General features: G+C 38.5%; 4 protein-coding genes across 5 annotated transcripts; 1 reads left to right on the plus strand and 3 right to left on the minus strand.

Annotated features, from left to right (window-relative positions):
- Nucleotides 1–464: 464 nt before the first annotated feature.
- LOC126621293 (uncharacterized) lies at nucleotides 465–5,943 on the minus strand. Of its 2 annotated transcripts, XM_050289716.1 has the most exons (10): nucleotides 5,385–5,943; nucleotides 4,772–4,817; nucleotides 4,590–4,674; nucleotides 4,435–4,480; nucleotides 4,251–4,349; nucleotides 3,023–3,091; nucleotides 2,619–2,943; nucleotides 2,364–2,515; nucleotides 1,742–1,937; nucleotides 465–1,645 (listed from the first exon to the last, which is right to left on the minus strand). In XM_050289716.1, exons 1-10 carry the CDS (start codon nucleotides 5,853–5,855, stop codon nucleotides 912–914), a joined length of 2,223 nt encoding a protein of 740 aa, XP_050145673.1. In that variant the 5' UTR covers nucleotides 5,856–5,943; the 3' UTR covers nucleotides 465–911. The 2 variants fall into 2 exon arrangements, with proteins under 2 accessions (XP_050145673.1, XP_050145672.1); XM_050289715.1 differs by having other exon boundaries at nucleotides 465–1,937; nucleotides 5,385–5,942.
- Nucleotides 5,944–6,921: 978 nt separating this feature from the next.
- Nucleotides 6,922–9,869, plus strand: LOC126621313 (uncharacterized). The gene is made up of 5 exons (XM_050289741.1): nucleotides 6,922–7,233; nucleotides 7,739–7,922; nucleotides 8,893–9,099; nucleotides 9,357–9,551; nucleotides 9,639–9,869. The coding sequence occupies exons 1-5, from the start codon at nucleotides 7,151–7,153 to the stop codon at nucleotides 9,777–9,779; spliced, it is 810 nt and encodes a 269-aa protein (XP_050145698.1). The 5' UTR covers nucleotides 6,922–7,150; the 3' UTR covers nucleotides 9,780–9,869.
- A 181-nt stretch (nucleotides 9,870–10,050) lies between these two features.
- LOC126621321 (metallothionein-like protein 4B) lies at nucleotides 10,051–10,847 on the minus strand. Its single transcript, XM_050289751.1, has 2 exons — nucleotides 10,679–10,847; nucleotides 10,051–10,392 (listed from the first exon to the last, which is right to left on the minus strand). Exons 1-2 carry the CDS (start codon nucleotides 10,768–10,770, stop codon nucleotides 10,227–10,229), a joined length of 258 nt encoding a protein of 85 aa, XP_050145708.1. The 5' UTR covers nucleotides 10,771–10,847; the 3' UTR covers nucleotides 10,051–10,226.
- A 5,216-nt stretch (nucleotides 10,848–16,063) lies between these two features.
- On the minus strand, nucleotides 16,064–17,488 carry LOC126621308 (protein EXORDIUM-like 5). The gene has a single exon (XM_050289735.1). It carries the CDS (start codon nucleotides 17,401–17,403, stop codon nucleotides 16,351–16,353), a length of 1,053 nt encoding a protein of 350 aa, XP_050145692.1. The 5' UTR covers nucleotides 17,404–17,488; the 3' UTR covers nucleotides 16,064–16,350.
- Nucleotides 17,489–18,007: the final 519 nt, after the last annotated feature.

The following is an 18,007-nucleotide window of genomic DNA, read 5'->3' on the forward strand; positions in this document are numbered from 1 at the left end:
TGATAAAGAATTTTATTCATCCCAAAGGTAACTGTGTAATACATTAAAAAATAAAACTGTGCCCACTTCCCACGTTAAGAGAAATTGTCCATCTTGATTGTCCCATTTAAGAAAAATTGTCCCATTTAAGAAAAATTGTCCCATCATTCTATTTTTCATAACTTGATTTTTTTTTAAATTAAAAACTAATTATACTCCTTAATAAAAAATAAAAAATAATGAAAAGTAAAGCTTTCACCAACTTTGATAAACTAAATTTGTAAATCATATGACGTGTCATCAATCACATATAATAAGACATCAATTAAAACAAAAACCAATTCTGTCTTCCAAATCTGACGATTATAAACACATCATTGAATAATCTCAATCGAACTTTTTTATACAAACTACATTCCATTGTAATTTACATAAACCCGAGAAACAGTGAGTTAAAGCAAAGAAACCCCAAACCACCAGGTCAATTTCACCGCTTACAAAACCTGAAGTAAACTTTATTTCTCCAGGCTAACAACAAAGATTCCAAATGTGTGAAATAACAATATTATCATCAGAGATTACACTCCTTGCAGGACTACACAAGGATTTTCTAAGTTGAAGAATAGATTGTCGTACATCTTCTTCAGACAAACATCCTAAACCCTGCCTACATCATCGTTTCTTCCTAACCTCACAAATCAAGCCTTTTTCTTTTACTTTTGCCCCCCAACAATTAGCATTAGGATACATTAATAACCTGTACAAGAACAATCTACTCCTTTACATTACAGTCGAGTGGGGATGCGCTCGACCACGCAGAGAGACCGCCTATGGTCTCGTCGCTACAAGGAGCAACTTGAATCACTCCCCATTCTATTGGTTAACTTAATCGAAGGAGAATCGTAATGGGGGAGGAAAAAAATGGATTAATCTCAGAGCTGCAATGCTAAATCCGGCTGCGCTGAATCAGCCCGGCTAGAACTAGGGGACCCTGGGGACTGGAACCTCACATTCAGGTCTGGTGGAACTGAGTCGGGCTTTTGTTGTGGCGACAATGCTGAACTGGCTTTCTGCTGTTGTGACAACCCTTGCCAAGATGGCCGAGGACGAGTTCCCATTGTCCGAGCTGCCGTTGCCTCATTCACTGAATTTGGAAATGAACTGGAAGAGCTTATTGTACCTGGAGTTTTGGAGAGTTTAGTTTCTTCTGAAGTTAAGCTGTTTGAAGTAGCTGGATGGAAGTTAGCGTTAGTCCTAGATACTGAGTCGAGCATTTGAGACGGCTGGAAGTTAAAACCACCGGGCCTGGCCACTCCAACTGGCTTTCCCATCTGAGCAGGAATGTTTAATCCGTATGTGCCGTTAAATCCGTTGATCCCAGGTCGGAATACAGAATTCTGATGGATCTGAAATGGAGACTTCGGTCTCATTACACCAAGATTGCTGCTCGGCATATTAAACCCAGTATGAGCGTTTGATCCTTCAGCAGTTTCTACTTTTCCAGGGAGGGGTTCAGGAGATTTATTGGCAACAATGGGGGGTGATGAGGTAGCAGCAGACAGAGGAAGAGGACTGCTTGTATTTGCTGAAGGAATGGAAGGCACATGCTTCTCTGATGAGTTATGTCCCGATGGCTTCTCTGATGAGTTATGCCCCGACAACTTCTCTGACAATTTATCTCCGTTAGACTCAACAGAGTAAGATGTTGCAGCAGAAGATGCATTTGGACGAATGGGAAAGGGCTCTGATGAAGATGGCTGACCTAGTGAGGCTGAGGCTAATTGCAGTGGCCTATTTGGCGCAACATCATTTTCTCCAATCCACCCTGGGCCGAACTTAACACCAGGGGGCAAAGACCTTTCGATCTTCTTTGCAGCAATGTTCCATGCAACAGGTCCAAGATTTGCAGCAAATCGAGCCAGGCTCCTTGCATAACCATAGTCCGAGTGAAGCCCTACCTGATTCACATAAAAGACAAGTCAGCAAACCACACAAATTTAAATCCACACAAAAGACAAGTCAGCAGACCACACAACCGACAAGTCAGCAGACCACATAATATCATCCACCAAAAGGCAGGAAGCAGGACGTGCTGGGGTATGTGAAACCCACTGCAATGAAAATCTCTCACAGGGCAGCAAAAAATCCAAACCTACTGCATGGTTTAATCGTATGTAATATAGAGTTAAATATCCTTTTTCCTTAAGTATGGGTTTTCCACTTAAATTAACACCCTCGACGGGTCATGACCATTCACTAGCAAACAAGTAACCCCTAAATATATCTAAGACACCAATATACACAGTTCTTATACAAAGTTGTGGCAAAATTCAGGCACCAACTAAAGTCTGAACTCAGAGAAATGCATAAAGTTATATACGTACAGCCATTAGCTGTTTCCTTTCTCCATCAAATGTAGTCAATACAGATGACTCTTGTCCACTGGCTGAAGGATGAGATTGATTATATGTATTACGCCTGTTCTCATCAAACACAAAATGTTTTTTCCCTAGCTTCAAATTAGCCTTCGTGGAACCTGAAATAATTGCAGATTTAAGATCCATATTAATCAAAGATCCACCAAGCCTATTAAAGGGACAAGTAATACCAGAATTGATTTACATAAAAGCATTTGAAACCTGTGACGTCATCATTCCTCTCAAACTTGTTATCCGTCAACCAATTAGTATAAACATCATTATTCCGTGAACCTGTCAAACCAGACTTGTCTGAAAGATGAGATCCTTTTTTATGATCCAATGTGGCGTTTTCAGCCCCAGTAGCAAGAGTGGCATGTGAGAACTCTGAACCAGCACGGTCCAGGGAAGGCCTGCCCAGTTTTTTATGCAAATTTTTTGTTGGTGGTCTACCTCTTCTTACGACCTTTGGTCCTGATTCATTATCATCACTGTCTTGCCTCAAATTTTCAAAATTCTTTTTCGCAAGCTCTTGTATTGAGCGTGCCTGGAAAGAAGTCATCAAAGTTTAGACAACAAACAAATAACCTCAAACAAAGTATGAAAGGAGCTGGATCTAACTGTACCTGTCGAAAATATATGGTATCTGGGGCATTGTACTGCATCGCATTGGAGCAGATTAAGAAAATATCATCCTGCAAGATCATAAAATCGATTTTTAATTCTGATATGCCATGTTCCAGCAAAAATGGAAAATTTAGATAATCATCCCTTCGTCAATGGCACCACCAAATTCTATTGCTAATTTTCAGCAGTCCAAGACAGAATTTGCTACATAGTACTCCATGAAGATACTACATACTAGAATTTCAACAGTCTGAACCAAAAGAAAGCCAAAAAGTTTTTAAAGAAAATGATTTTAAAGCAAAAATAGATTTTTGGAACATACAAGGTCAACACGAAGCAAACATTGCATGACAATCAAACATGGTAAACTGTTATTGCTTAAACTAAATAAGGAGGGAATTATGCAGTTAGTAACTATAAAAGCAACATGTTGGTGGCCCGAATTTCAAGGTGTGAATATTTGATAATGTCCTAGCTGAGCATCTACACATAAACTCCTAGCTGAGCATCAGAACAAAATGCTTTTTTGACAAATGCATCAGAAGATTGATCTTTTGATTCAGGGAAAGCAATACAGTGGAATCTTTCTTATTAGGTACAATCATGTTAACAAGTGAAGATTGAGCTGTCCAATTATGCTTCACTTCTGAATAGAATCTTCAGTAATTAACTCTCCAAACTGAAAAGGCTCTAAGCTGGAAAAATATAAACTGTTGAAGTTAATAATCTCAAATTCCCAATACGCATTGTATATTGACCTACTCGAATGGCATTTAACAAAGTGCAAATTTTGTGAAAGTTAGAGAAAGGTACGTACTGGACTTAAGTACGCAGCTCAAAATAAAACCAAAATGAAACGTGAATGTACATAGACTAGAGCTTATAGTGTTTATTGTTTAACTAACAACTGATCAAAGTAATTCGTAACGCCACGATGAAAATGGATACTAGAAGAAGAACTAATCCAATGGTCACTTAACCAATTAAATGTAAATGACCACTAGAAGACATGCAGGATGGATTTTCAGCCGACAAACTCTGATAAGGTGGGTAACATGCTATTAAAATAACTGCAAGGAAACCTCATTCCAAATCAGGACTTCTCATAATCAACCTATTCAAATGGCATACTGAAACACATCACACCAGTACCGGATAAAATAATTGGAGATCTCAAACAGATGATGCAAGAAGGACTAAAAGAAGATGATATTGGTGTAAGCTGACCTCAAACTGTTCCAAACTGGAGTACACTCCACTCGTAAGTTTCTTCTTCACCGTCCCGAAATCCATAGGGTGCTCTATTACTTCATGGTAGTCCGGGAGCTGCATAACATAGAATAAAAGTTAACAAAAAAGAAATCTTTACACAAATCCTGGAGGTTAATGTGTTACCACAAGATATACCAACCTCTTTTGGGTCCACTGGTTCAGAAAACACTCCGTACGTGTCCTTCCTGAAAAAAAATTGAAAAAACACAATCAAACATCATCCAACTCTGATGTTCTAGAAGCTACTGCAGCAAAGCAAGCATAGCACAAATCCAGAAAACCACAAAAACACACTTTTGGAGCCTGTCGAGAACGAACAGCAGCAACTTTTTATCAGGCAAAGGGGTAGAGGGTCCAGGGTCCAACGTTGTAGCCACTCCTGCACATGATTAAAACCCCATTGTATAAAAAACAAAGCTTCCAAAATCCAAATCCCAACCAAAAAAAAATCAAAGTTGTTTCCAGTAAAAGCAAACCTTGGAGGCTGCTTGGTGGGTTTGCAGCAGGAATTGATTTCTCACCCTGCAAAAGTGAAAAATTAAATTTAGCAACCCAAAAACAGCAAATATATATTTTCCATTGTTGGCTGTGAAAAGGGATTCAAGGTACCCCAAAAGGGGCAAATAATACAGTTTGCAAAAACTGTGAAATAAAAATTATAAAATTTGAAAAAAGGACAAAAGACAAATTTAAACTTTAGCAGATAGATATGACAGTCAAATCATCATTGAGGGTTAGTAAATAAAACATGAATCTAATCAACAAAATCTAAGAAAAACACTGACAATTATGATCAAAGTTAAAAACTTTTTGGGAAATTTATGCAGCTCTGCAGAAATTCAATAAAGACCAACCAGGTCAACCCTATTTACTAAAGATTCTAGAAAAGAAAAAGACCTAAAATAAAACATAGTTCAAAGGTGCGAAATTCAAGGAATTTTGAAATAATAATGTCAACGTATAGTTTTCCAGACCCACAGAAAAATACCGGGTTAAAAAGGAGGTATATTTTTTGGCGCTTCGAACCCGCGAAAATTAAAGACAACTGAAAATCTGGGCATCTCGCCCAAAGCCCCAAAATTGAAATACCTTTTGAGGGTGAGCGAGACCAGATCCATCGCCGATCGCATTGATCTTGCGCTTCCGGTCGGTTCTGTAGTCGCCGTCGTCGTCGTCATTGGACTCGGAGCCGCCGCCGTGGGAGTTCCGAGTCGCGGAATTGGCCGACGATTTCTGATTGTTGGGGGGCAATTTGAGGACGAGCTTGAGTTTTTTCTCGCGGCGCTTCCCGGCCGAAGCGTATTCGTCTTCGTCTTCATCCTCCTCCTCGTCGTTTGAATTACCGTCGGGGTCAGGGTTGCGGCGGGTGGATCGACGCAGGGAAGCGCGGGCAGAGTCGGCAGGAGCAGTCCTGTAATTAGGGTTGGAATGAGGGGCAGAGTTGGGCTTTCGCTTCTGCTGCTGTTGCAATTGCTCCTGCTGCTCTCTGAGAGTCCTTTTTTGAAGATCCAAAAGAGAGGGCCGTCCTTTCTTCTTCTTCCTCTCCACTACCTTACCCATTTTTGGTGCCCTCTCTTTCTCTCTCTCTCTCTCTCTCTCTCTCTCTCCCCTCTCCTCCTCTCTCTCTAGGCAGACAACAAACAGGGTCTTATTTTTAAAAAATTTAATTATATTTATCTTTTTTTACTTTATTTATGTGGGAAATTATGACTTTTGGCGACGGAAGGAGCATGCGAATCACGTGATTCACACTGCCTTCGCGTAGTGAATCGACACGTGGTGCGGGAGATGCCTGGAATGGGAGCCGTGTCAGAGGGGAACCTCCCGGTTCTGAGAACTGACTCGGTTTTTGTCTTTTTGTGTACCTACGACTGTCGACGTGGCGGAATTGCAGACGGAAGGGACAAGAGCTTTGCGAGGCGAGGTTCCACAACGTGTTTTAATGTCGACTGATCTGACAAAACAGTTAAAAGAGTGGATTATAAAACATAAATAGGTTGTTTTACAAGTACGAGCAGTTTCGGGTGCTGTTATTGTCGCTCGAAAAATATTTATACTGCATCCTCGTGGAAGAATATATAAAAAAAAAGTTTTACTTAATTGACTCAAAGTAATTAAATTTTGCGTAAATTTTAACAAAGAGACCTGAAATGAGTTTTAAGATTGTAATTGGGAGACGATAGGGGATTCAAATGAGCTTACCAATCTTCAATATTTCCAAAGACTCAAGTGACCGGCTATTTTTAAAGACTCAAGTGAGCGCGACTATCGTTATATCAATAAGAATTTAAATTGCATGTTGATTATGTTTTCGGCTGTCATTTAATGTCGACCTAGAATCTCATATTTTTCATTGGTTATGACATTTATCTCCCCTCCTTGTTCTACCTGTTTATGTCCTCGACATTTATTCTCATTTAATGTCGTGGTCTTGAGTTAATATGTACTAAAAATAAATAGAGGATCCAAAATTCATGTAAATTTCATCTGATCATTGTAAAATGAAGCATTTGCTTCTTTGGGTCTTGTTAGAACATGAATCAGACAGATATTAAAAGTACGCTTCATGTGATATGTGACACAAAATCCTCCGCAGCTAAAAAAGTTTCCTCTTTTGGAATCAAAACCTTACCGCCAATCCCACGTAAAATCCTGAAAAAGTGCAGAGCTTTACCCCAAGGAGGCAGCTATTGACCCACGTTTCAGTGGGCCCAACTCACGAGGTGGAGAGAGAAAGCGAGAGGGGATGGACCGACCTTCAACGCAGAATCGTTGTAGACTGTAAGCGTTGAGGAACCAAAACTCTGCAAAAACGAAGTAAAAATTGTGGGGAAAAATAAAAAAAGGGCTACCAAATGTGTATAGCTGTGTTCGTGTGGCGAAATCACCCAGTTTACCCCTTCCTTTTGCTGCTCAACAGGGACGAGTTTCACAGCAGGTAAGTGTGGCAATTCTGGGTTGTTCTTAATTTTCTATTTTCTGATTGAACTTTGATGATAGATCTGATTCAATCGGGAGACTAAGCTAAAACCTAAAAGTAAAAGTGGTTTTTTTGGTTAATTGGTTTGGTTTTTGGATGGCTCTTCTGGGTTGCTGTTAATTTTATGTTTCCGATTGAATTTGAAATCAATTTATCCAATGGATTAGTGAGCTAAAATTGCAAGTGGGGTTGTTTTGGTTTTGGGTTGTTCTTAATTTTCTGTTTTCTGATTGAATTTGATTTTATTCAATGAGGTTAATGAGCTAAAACTGCAAGTGGGGGTTTGTTTTGGTTTTTGGATGGTTCTTCTGGGTTGTTGTGAATTTCACTTTTCTGCTTGAATTTCATTTGATTTTATGGGTTGTTCTTAATTTTATATTTCCTGATTGAATTTGATTTGGTTCGATGGAGTGAATGAGCTAAAATTTCAAGTGGGTGTTGCTTTGGTTTTTTGTTTTTGGAGGCCAACAGAGCCTCTGGCATGGTGGGAAGGAGGGGAGATCTTAGGGGGAAGAGATGGATTGGCAGGTGGGACATGGCTGGCTTGCACCAGAGATGGTAAGGTGGCTTTTATCACAAATGTTAGAGAAGTTCAGAAGCTTGCTCAAGCTAAGAGCAGAGGGGACCTTCCGGTTCGATTCTTGGAGGTGATTATCCTGTTTGATTTCATATGTTTTGCTTCACCCACTCTATCTGCTTGTTTAATTTTCTCTACCATCTGTTGGCAAGAAGTTTTGTTTGCATATATTGACGGGATTTTGGGTACTTTAGTTAGTGTAATGGATTGCAAGCTGAAATCCCATGTGCAGGGAGATAATTGATGGGAAATCAGGTGGAACATTGAAGTGTAGGGGTCCAATGAGCTTGTGATACACCAGTTATTCTCCTGGCAGGATTTAAAGAACGCACGCCATTTAGAGCTTAAACTTAGGATTCTAGTCTCGGATTGGTTAAAAATCGATTCGATTTCAGATTTAAGTATCATACTTTCGGCAAACCAGAAAACAAAGTATAAAGGTTCAAGATTTAAGGTGTAGGTGAAAACTTAATTAAGTTATATGAAGTTATGGAGCAGGTTCCATCCCCCCAACCTTCTAGATTGGCATTGAAGAAAGTTACTCTACCGGTTTGTGTTTACGTGGTTAATTAAGTTTTAGGTTCTTATTGTGTTATTGTTTGAGTAGGGTGAATGATTTTACTGCAATGTACTGTAGAGAGCTTCAACTCTGACATGTGATTCAATTGCCAGCCAATTCTTCAGATAATATCGAAAAGGAAATTTTGTTGGTAATAATGTTCCCTTCTTATTTTTATCTTGGTTATCTGTATGGAGGTAACGGAAGACTTGTGCAAAAACTGAGAGCAATAAGATTCGTATAGCCGACCCCACTTAGTGGGATAAGGCTCTGTTGTTGTTGTTGATTCTCTGTCTGATTTTCTCTAGTGAATTCAACAATCATTCAATATTTCTTGGTTTATTGGTATTCCTTTTTCTTCTAAGCATGGTGATTTCCAATCTAAACTCTAGACTTTAATGTTTCATCATACTAATTCCTTTTATTAGAGACAAGCTGAGAAATTTCCTCGGATAATTATCGCAGCTTTTTGTGACTGCAGAGCAAGAAGAGTCCCATGGAGTTCGCCGATGAAGTTGTGGAGGAGGCGGATCAATACAACGGGTTTAACCTGGTATTGGCCGATCTTTGTTCTAGGACCATGGTTTATGTAACCAACAGACCGAAGGAGGACAGGAATTTTGTCACTGAGGTCTCTCCCGGGATCCATGTCTTGTCAAATGCACAACTAGATTCTCCTTGGCCTAAGGTAAGAAAGCTTCTTGTTCCACCTTGTTTGCTTTGAAATAGTAAAATATCGGTCCTGGGATCGGAACCTGGAACCCGACTCCACCACCATATTAGAACGAGAGCATCCAACCCAACGGACCCGGAGAGGTCCTGCATCGTTTAAACTACTATCAATTGTGTTGCCATCTCTATATTTTTGTTCAACTTTCAATCCCCGGGCTTACAGATTTCGGAGTTATCTCGCATATCGTTTTGATTCAGCTTCCTCTTTTGCAGGCTCAACTACTAGGCGATAGTTTCAGAGAGACACTTACGGAATCCAGCGGCGACGATCTTCCGATAAAATTAATGGTTGAGAAACTAATGACGAACACGGTTAAAGTCGAGGACGAAAGCCTCCTGCCTCACATATATCCTCCAGAACTGGAGTACCATCTCAGCTCCATATTTGTGGAGAAAGCCCCTCCGTTGGTAAATCCATTTATCTATCTATCTCCCCATGCAGCTTTTGTCTGTGTTTCAACAGAATCTCTCAAATGCTTTGTTTTGCATATATAGGGACACTATGGCACTCGAAGCACCTCGGCATTGTCTGTGAAGACAAATGGGGATGTTAGCTACTACGAGAGATATCAGGAAAATCAAGTGTGGAAAGAAGGAACAGTAACTTATCAGATTGGAGATGTCTGTAACTTGTAACTCTTTCAGCTTTGTAAGATTAAATTCGTGTGCTAAATTTTTACTGACTATCCAGTTTGGACTCATTGAAAGGAAAATGATTTCCGCAAATCCTTTATCGCCTTATAAATACTTGCGTTTGTTTATTTATGTCTCTCGATTCTCTGAGTTATTGTAATCTTCCAAAGGAGATTGAACCCCAATGCTTTGGTGGGATTTCAGTATCAATAATATCGATAACTGTAATTGTGAGGAGGAATAATCATCTAAAGAGGAACAAAGAGGGGAAACATAAAACACTAAAAACACACTTTACTTATTCTACCATTCCAAAGCATCATAGAGCCAGTAGGGTTTATAACTACTTGATTACACGACACTATCCATCGACCGCGATGGAGCTTAACTTAAGCTGTCTAAAGCTAATTACACCTTCTTAGATACTTGGGGGTTCACGAGTCTGAACCATTAGGCTGCGCAAGAGACGCATGCGCAGCCCGCGCCACACGTGCATTTGGCCTTGCCAGCCGTGACGACGCTCTCAGCGCAAGTGCATGGGTTGCAGCTGCAGTGCTCGCCACAGGAGCATGTCATGTGGTCGCCCCCGCTTGTGGTGTCGGAGGTGGTTGTGCACCTGGAAATACATACAAGTACGTAACAAAGAGTTAGATGCGTCAAATTGTGAATTAGAATCATCAGATCGATGAAATGATTTCGAAAACTATGGCAGAACATTCTGTTTAATTCCAAATGGAATCTAAAAACATAGTATATCTCAATTGATGTGGAATCTGATAACCAAATACGATATTTTCATAACTAAATATAATATCCAAAAGTCCGGTAATTTAACATACCAACTAACTGAAGGTCTTACAACATAACATATCAGATATGCGATTTCTTAAGCAGTTACTTACTTGCAAGAGGCGCCACCGGGGCACGGATTAGTGCAGCCACATCGGTCGTTGCAGCTGGCACTGAGACCCCCCGCTGTGGTTGTATCTGCCATTGTTGCTTCTTGCTGTGAGATGTACTGACAGAGCTACCAGCTGCTAGAACTAACTGCTTCCTTTTATACTGCTTGGAAGAAGGGACACGTGTGATGCATGCCGTGTTCGTTCGCACAGGAGACCAACAAGTGGTAGATAATAGATATCGTGGTGATTCGATATTTTAGGAGCAGTGGAGGTGGCAATATTTTTCCATGCATATATTGTAGTTGCACCACGTACACAAAGCATTCAATATCCTTCTAGCGATTGGGAATTTATTGGAAAAGTGAAGAGATAATTATCATTAAATTCAGGGAAAATATTGTTCCTGAAAATTCCAGCCTCGTATGCGTTCTTCTCATCCTCGCTCGAAAGTCAAAGTATTTAACTCAACTTTCTTTTCTTTAATTTGATAAATGTTTAGTATTTTTCATATTTATTATTTTACAGTAATTTTCTACCATTATTATAATGATAAGGTTTAGGTTACTTTTCCATCTTTTAGTATAGATATTATCATTTGTTAAAAATAAAAAATAAAACTCTAGATGATTAAGTTGACTATAATATCAATAATGTTGGTGATGAATCATATTTAGTTTAAAATGTTCATCAAAACTTAAGCATGTCTGATACCTCTCTGAAAATTAACTTAGCACTCAACGATTATAAACTAATATTTATATTTCTCTTATCACGTGAATATAAAAAGGTTAGTGTTTGAAAGGGTCATATAAAATTGAGCAAAGAAAAGAAGACAGGGTCCCATGGAGGGCCTGCTTAAGGATGTTTTTATGTGAATTTCATTGTTTACACGAGCAGACAACAGAAATTAAGCTCCACCATCTTTTTAGCTAGATTGAATTAAGCATCCACCTTCGCTTTTGGGGGGTGGGGGCAGAATGGCCGGTGGGGTGGGGTGCGAGCGTTAGATATTTCACAAATATCATTGACAAAACAGTGAGAAACAAATCATTCCATAATCGATAATTGAGGTAGTTCACATGCACAACATCGAAATTTACTGCGACAAAAATTGGACCCAACTTTTAAGTGACAATCATTTAAGGGGTTGTAAATTATGAACAAATTTGAGTATATATCATAAACTAAAATTAAACAATTGGATATCGTTCGTCGCTCATGCGTTTTTTTACAGGATCTGATCGTTGATATATACTATGAGCTAATATGTAAGATGAATATGAAATTTTCATGCAAGCAAGGGCAATGAGAAGACAAAAACACTTACATTATATTTGGATGAGGGAAATAAACTTGAAATTTGGATAAACGTTAGAATTTATAAATTGACATACATCAGTTCCCTTGTTTGAACTCGTAAACATAGAAATTTAGAATTTTCGCATGAAAAAAAAACTTGGAATTTGGGACCTCCAATTCCCAAGTTTAAATTTCATGTACATAGGTGTCATTTTCCTAATTTCTATGATTGAGAGTTAAAAATAACAAATTCCGTATTGAATTCCATTGTTCATTTTTAGGTTAACTAAACAAGAAAATTTACAAATTCTAGAAAATAAAATCTCGTCATTTCAATTTCCTCCATTTTAGAATTGCTTAGTAATCTCAAATTTCTTCATCCAAACATAGTGTTAGTTTCTATTTGGCTTTCTAATTAAAATTGTCTTTTAGATTGAGATAACTCTTTAACTTTGGTCCCTAATAATCAATAAAAGTGGTCAGAGAGTTTGTCCATCATCAATCATTTTGGTCATTTCATAAAAATTTTGTTAATAAGGACTAAAATGACAAAAGTATTCTCAATTTAATAAACAATGGGCCAAAATGATTTGATAAAAATTAAAGATATTTATGTCTTTTTATCCTCGTTTAATGATGATTTTACACCGAATGACCAAAATGAATTATGGTAGACCAACTCATAGACAAGTTTTATCCAATTCAAATCGCATGGACCAAAATAAAGAATTATACCAATCTTATAAACCATTTTGGCTAAAAAGCATTCCTAATTTAAAAACGTTAAGAAATTATAAGTGATTTGATAGATGAGCCAAGTGGGCAAAGTTTTTGACAAGGAGTGTATACATACAAACTTAAAATGTTTTATGGTGGTTATTTTACTTAGCTGGGCAAGACAAGTTATATGTACAATAAAAGGAATAAAACTGTAGTGTGTTTATATTGTATAGATTCTTCTAGGTAAAATAGGATAAATTGTTGTAGTTATGTAGTTGAAAGCTTTCAAACTAGCTCTCCCTCTTATATTTTAATCTTAGCACATTAGCTCATTTAAATTACCAAGGTCCTTAAAATGGAGAACCGTCTATGATTCTGTATATTTTTTAATTAAAATGCAGCTTAATAACTGTGGCGGTAATTGAAATTAACGTGTTAACTCTAACATTGACATCCTTCCAAGAAAAAACTAACAAAAACTATCATGATTGAAGAAATGACAACGTCACATCATATCATATAAGAAGTTTTAAAAGAGTGCATTTTACACACTCTTTTTATCTCTTACATATTTTTATTAATTTTTATTTATTGATTATTTTCAATTCATTTGATTCGATAATTAAAATTTTTTAGAATGTATAAGAAGTAAAAACAGGAATATAAATAGCATTAGCACCCCCAAATATTATTGTCAACGGAAGGGGGGGAAACGAGTCAGAGTTTACCACCGCCATCTGCAGCAGAGTTTGGTGTTTGGACTTTTTGGACCCACCGCCACCGTAGTCATAATTTGGTATAATTAAATTTAAGGAAAACTAATGAAAAGGGCTTGAAAACTTTGAGTTTTAATGATAAGGACAAAATAAAGGGTAAAGTGAATAGTACCAGGATTGACTTTTTAGTGTAAAAATGTGATTTTTCGTTAAAGTGAACAGTACCGAATGCTTTTCGTTAAAGTTCTCTTAAATTTAATTCCTTCTTTATTTTTTATTTTACAAGCGGCCACTCCAAAGGCTTTGCAAAATTGCAAGGCCCAGGGCCCTCTTTTGTAAATAATAATATGTGTACTTTTGTGGTCCCCAATATTAGCTGTAGATCTCGAATATGCCATTAAAGTTGGGACCTTTGGGTCATGGGTGCGGCCTTATTGTCTAAGTTTCCACCAAGTACCACACAATTTGACTACAAAAAGCTTAAATATATGTAATGTTCATACAACTCAAAGATAAGTAAGAACACTTAAAATTCTTCTTGAATTATAGAATCACTCTGTAATATTATATCTACTAAAAATAAATTAAAACTAAGGTGGTTTAGTCAATTTATTGTAACATATACATAGATGGTTAGTAATGTTTTTACCAATTTCGTTTATCTGTTTTTATACAGCTAGATGACCAAATGACCTTAGTTTTAAATGAGTATATATAGAGATAATCTTTATAGTGTGATTTATATTATGAACGATTTTGATCATAAACACGAAGTTCTATAACGGTCTCCTTTTCAAAATCTTAAAAAAAAAATCTTTTGGTTAAAATGAAGTTTTGGCAATGGCGGCGAGGTTACAGAATCTACATTGATTGGCTCTTGGACGACGTACTTCTCTTAACCTGCAAATTACGGTTGGAAATGCTTACATTTTAAATTATAATAAATTAATTAACAATAATAAATAGGCCCAAGAGATTCAAGACCTTTTAAGTGATTAGAACCGTTGGACATGCCACATGGATAATAAGAGAATTTAAAACTAATTGCATATTGTTGTGTGTTGGAAATCTGACGTAACAAGTATATTCGGTTATTTTACTTCTGATTGTACGAAGATCTCTTGTGGCATGTGATCAAGATAACAATTGATGGATCAGACTCTGAATTTTTATCACATTATGTAGAGACAGATGTGCTCGTGAGGTTGAATTTCTCTTCCCGCACTTTGGATAAAAGGGCATGTTTACTTAATAAAATTGGGGAAATGAAGGCATTAGAGAGCTAAAGATACGAGAAGAAAAAAGAATCAGATCAATTAGTCTTTATGGATCGATTTGGTTTCTGATTTTTAGGTATTTAATATGGATTTCAAGGGAACTTTTCCATTTTTTTATGTGCAAGTAAATACAGTAGAAAATTAAGGAGTGAAATGATTCCCTTACGTATATTTTAGTGAACGCAAAGAACTCAAGAATCAAAAAAATTTATATTTCTAACTCATGGAAGTAAACATGCTCAATTTAAGCTTAACAAAGATCCATTTTCAATATGAAGGTCGAGATACAGTCAACATAAATGACTCCTTTCATGCATGAAGCGAAGCATTTTGTTTAAAGATTGAAGGGAAGGGGCATCAAATCACATGACCAAAATGCTTGTAAGGTAGGTGGCGACGGTGATTAGCTGCATAATACAAGATTTCGTCCGCCAAATGACAAACAATTAAGATTATGTAATCAAACTTTTGGACTTATGTTCAACAAATACTTTAAAATTATTTAATCTTAATTTTATATTTTAAAATTTTTCTTTAATTTTGTATTGAGTAAAGACACGAGAACCCCAATTGAAATGGTGACTTGAAATTCCAATGGTAGTGCCTTTGACATCATGACCATGACGACAACCGTGAAATATGACATTTTTGGCTCTCTAGCTTCTATTCAAAGCATGACAATGACGACGACCGTGAAATATGACATTTTTGGCTCTCCAGCTTCTGTGTATCAAAATCTAAGTAAAATGCTTAAGTAAGTGCTACACTTTATTCACTTTGACAAGCTTCTAAATTCTACTACTAAATAGTGAATTCCACAAAGGATCCCTTCCACCTAATCCTTTTCACCAAACAATCCGGACTCTTGAAATTTGATTTAACGGTTAAAGTTATTATAATTTTTTGAGTGAGCTCCTGTTTGTAGTCGTTGGATCAAATTTTAAGAACCCAGATTGTTTGATAAGGAGAATCAGGTGAAAGAGATCCAAAGAGTATCCCTTTTCCGTTTAAAATACCTAACTCTTTGTCCAAGTTGTTAGTGTTGATAATGACATCGGCATCCACTTTTATCCATTTTCATACAACCCAATTTCCCAATACGTATCAACATATTTTATAATACGTGAATTTGTAACTTTACGTGAGAGTACAGGTTACTTGCATTCTTATCAACTTAAAAATCACTTAGTACTACAATGTAATGATATTCTTCTTCACTTGTAAATGAGAAGTCTCATGTTCGATTTTCGCCAACAATAAATTTGAACTCCATTATTGTTAACACATTGTAAGATTAAAACCCACTCATTTCCTTGGTGTTGATTATACTGTTTGTCAAAAAAAAAAAAGTGAACAAAACTGCCAATGCAAACTTTAGCAAAAAATTGCCAATGCAAATTTCCTTCAAATGGAGAAAAAGGAAATAAACACATGAACATATAGTATAAAAATTGATATCTAAATAACCTAACTAAACCCACCAAAATAAAAAAGAAAAATCAAGAAAATTACTATAAGCTCAAGCAGAGCTTACTTTATCCTCCTCCTCCTCCACTGCCGCCGCCGCAACCACCACCACCATCCAGATACTCTCTGCCTCCAACTATCCCTCTTATAACAAAATAATACAAATTTCTATCATTTTTCGTTCAAATTTAATCTAGTCCAAAGCATTAGGCCCAGCGCAGGCCTTCAAAACAGGGCTCCAAATCCACTGCAACAAAAACTTCCTCCCTTTGCTTCCGTTCACATTGAACGTCCTCCCTTCCCTATCCCTCATCACCTGCCCAATGTACCCGCCACCGCCACCGCTCCCGTACAACCCTTCGCACAAGTCCCCGATCTCCGTCGGCGCCGTCGGGTCCTCCCCGGCGTACCACGCATTCACCAGCGGGTTGGACGCAAGCTCAGCGAGCTCGTGCCCAATCACGCTGATCATCCCGTCCACGCCCACGTCCCTGTTGGGCGGGGACAGCGCCCCGGGCCCGCCGCCACCCATGTACCCTGGGATAGCGAACGGGTAGGCGCAGACTTCCGGGCATTGCTTGCCAGAGTTTCCGATCCAGGCGTATGGCAGAGTGTGGCCCACCATGGAGGGGAAGGTGAAGTAATGGAACCCACAAACGGCTCGACAGAAGTCCTGAACGGTGACATCCTCGGAAGTGAGGATTAGGTAGACGCCGTGCTTGTGATCGACTGGGAAGGGGGCGGATCGGACGGAGGAGGCGATGACCTGCTGGACGGAGAGGCGGGTGAGGTGATTCCCGTGGGAGTACTTCATGTCGGAGTACTGGCCGGCGACGACGACGGAGCGTGAGACGTTGGCGCCGGTCTGGTCGGTGTACAGGGAGACAGTGCGCCACCACTCCGCGACGGAGGGGGATGCGGAAGGAGCGCCGGAGATGGAGTGGATGAAGTCGGTGATGAGGAGCTTTTGGGGCGGGGCCCACTTACCGTACCAGATGAGGTAGATGTTGATGGGGGAGGAGGAGAGGACGGGGCCCATGTGGTAGCGGAGGTCGACGAGGTTGGAGGAGCCCTCGAATTTCTTATTGGAGGAGAGGGTGCGGGGAGGGAGCTTGGGGTTGAAGAGCTCATGGGTGTTTAGGGTTTGGACGGAGGGAGTGGCGGCAGCATTGGCACGGGAGAAGAATGTGGTGGTGGCGATGAGGAGGAGGAGGAGGAGGAGGGAGGCGAGATTGGAGAGCGGCATTGTTGGGGGTGGAGGAGAATTGGAGAGAGGAGGAGGGAGGAGGGGTATATAAAGGTGGGAGTGGGAATTGGGAGGGAAATAGGCTGGAGACAGCTGCAATGTGGGGGCATAGAAGACAGAGTGAGAGTGTGATATTTACTGTGAGTGAGTGAGAGTGGATGTGTCACTGTCTCTCTCTTCTGTTTGTTCTGGAAACCGGGTATCGGCTTTTTGAGCGATGGGTTTTTTTTAGCTTTTTAATCGGTTATTAAGATTTATATAACTCATTTGATTCATAAGATTAGAAATCAATAGAAGTAAACTCTGAATTGATTAACTCTCAATCATTTTGATCATTCCATGAAAAATTGTATTAAATAAAGACAAAAATGACAAAAGTATCCTCAATTTAATAAATAATGGACCAAATGATTTGACAAAAATTGAGGGTGTTTTTGTTATTTTAGCCTTATTTAATAGAAATTTTCATGGAATGACCAAAATGATCGATGATGGACAAACTCATTGACCATTTCTATTGATTTCAAATCTCATGAACCAAAAGTGAGGAGTTATGCAAATCTCATGAATCATTTTGGCTAAAAAGTCTTAATTTTTTTTCTTC

The sequence above is a fragment of the Malus sylvestris genome, chromosome 5, assembly GCF_916048215.2.
Source record: "Malus sylvestris chromosome 5, drMalSylv7.2, whole genome shotgun sequence".
NCBI classification, from domain to species: Eukaryota; Viridiplantae; Streptophyta; class Magnoliopsida; order Rosales; family Rosaceae; genus Malus; species Malus sylvestris.

Excerpts from the sequence above, each read along its gene's own strand:
- LOC126621293 (XM_050289715.1), bottom strand. The coding sequence starts at position 5,855 with ATGGGTAAGGTAGTGGAGAGGAAGAAGAAGAAAGGACGGCCCTCTCTT. Across the intron at positions 4,675-4,771 it reads CCCACCAAGCAGCCTCCAAG|GAGTGGCTACAACGTTGGAC; the intron begins GTTTGCTTTTAC and ends AATCATGTGCAG. Across the intron at positions 4,350-4,434 it reads AACCAGTGGACCCAAAAGAG|CTCCCGGACTACCATGAAGT; the intron begins GTTGGTATATCT and ends TATGTTATGCAG.
- LOC126621313 (XM_050289741.1), top strand. The coding sequence starts at position 7,151 with ATGTGTATAGCTGTGTTCGTGTGGCGAAATCACCCAGTTTACCCCTTC. Across the intron at positions 7,234-7,738 it reads AGGGACGAGTTTCACAGCAG|GCCAACAGAGCCTCTGGCAT; the intron begins GTAAGTGTGGCA and ends TTGTTTTTGGAG. Across the intron at positions 9,100-9,356 it reads TAGATTCTCCTTGGCCTAAG|GCTCAACTACTAGGCGATAG; the intron begins GTAAGAAAGCTT and ends CCTCTTTTGCAG.
- LOC126621321 (XM_050289751.1), bottom strand. The coding sequence starts at position 10,770 with ATGGCAGATACAACCACAGCGGGGGGTCTCAGTGCCAGCTGCAACGAC. Across the intron at positions 10,393-10,678 it reads CCCGGTGGCGCCTCTTGCAA|GTGCACAACCACCTCCGACA; the intron begins GTAAGTAACTGC and ends ATGTATTTCCAG.
- LOC126621308 (XM_050289735.1), bottom strand. The coding sequence starts at position 17,403 with ATGCCGCTCTCCAATCTCGCCTCCCTCCTCCTCCTCCTCCTCCTCATC.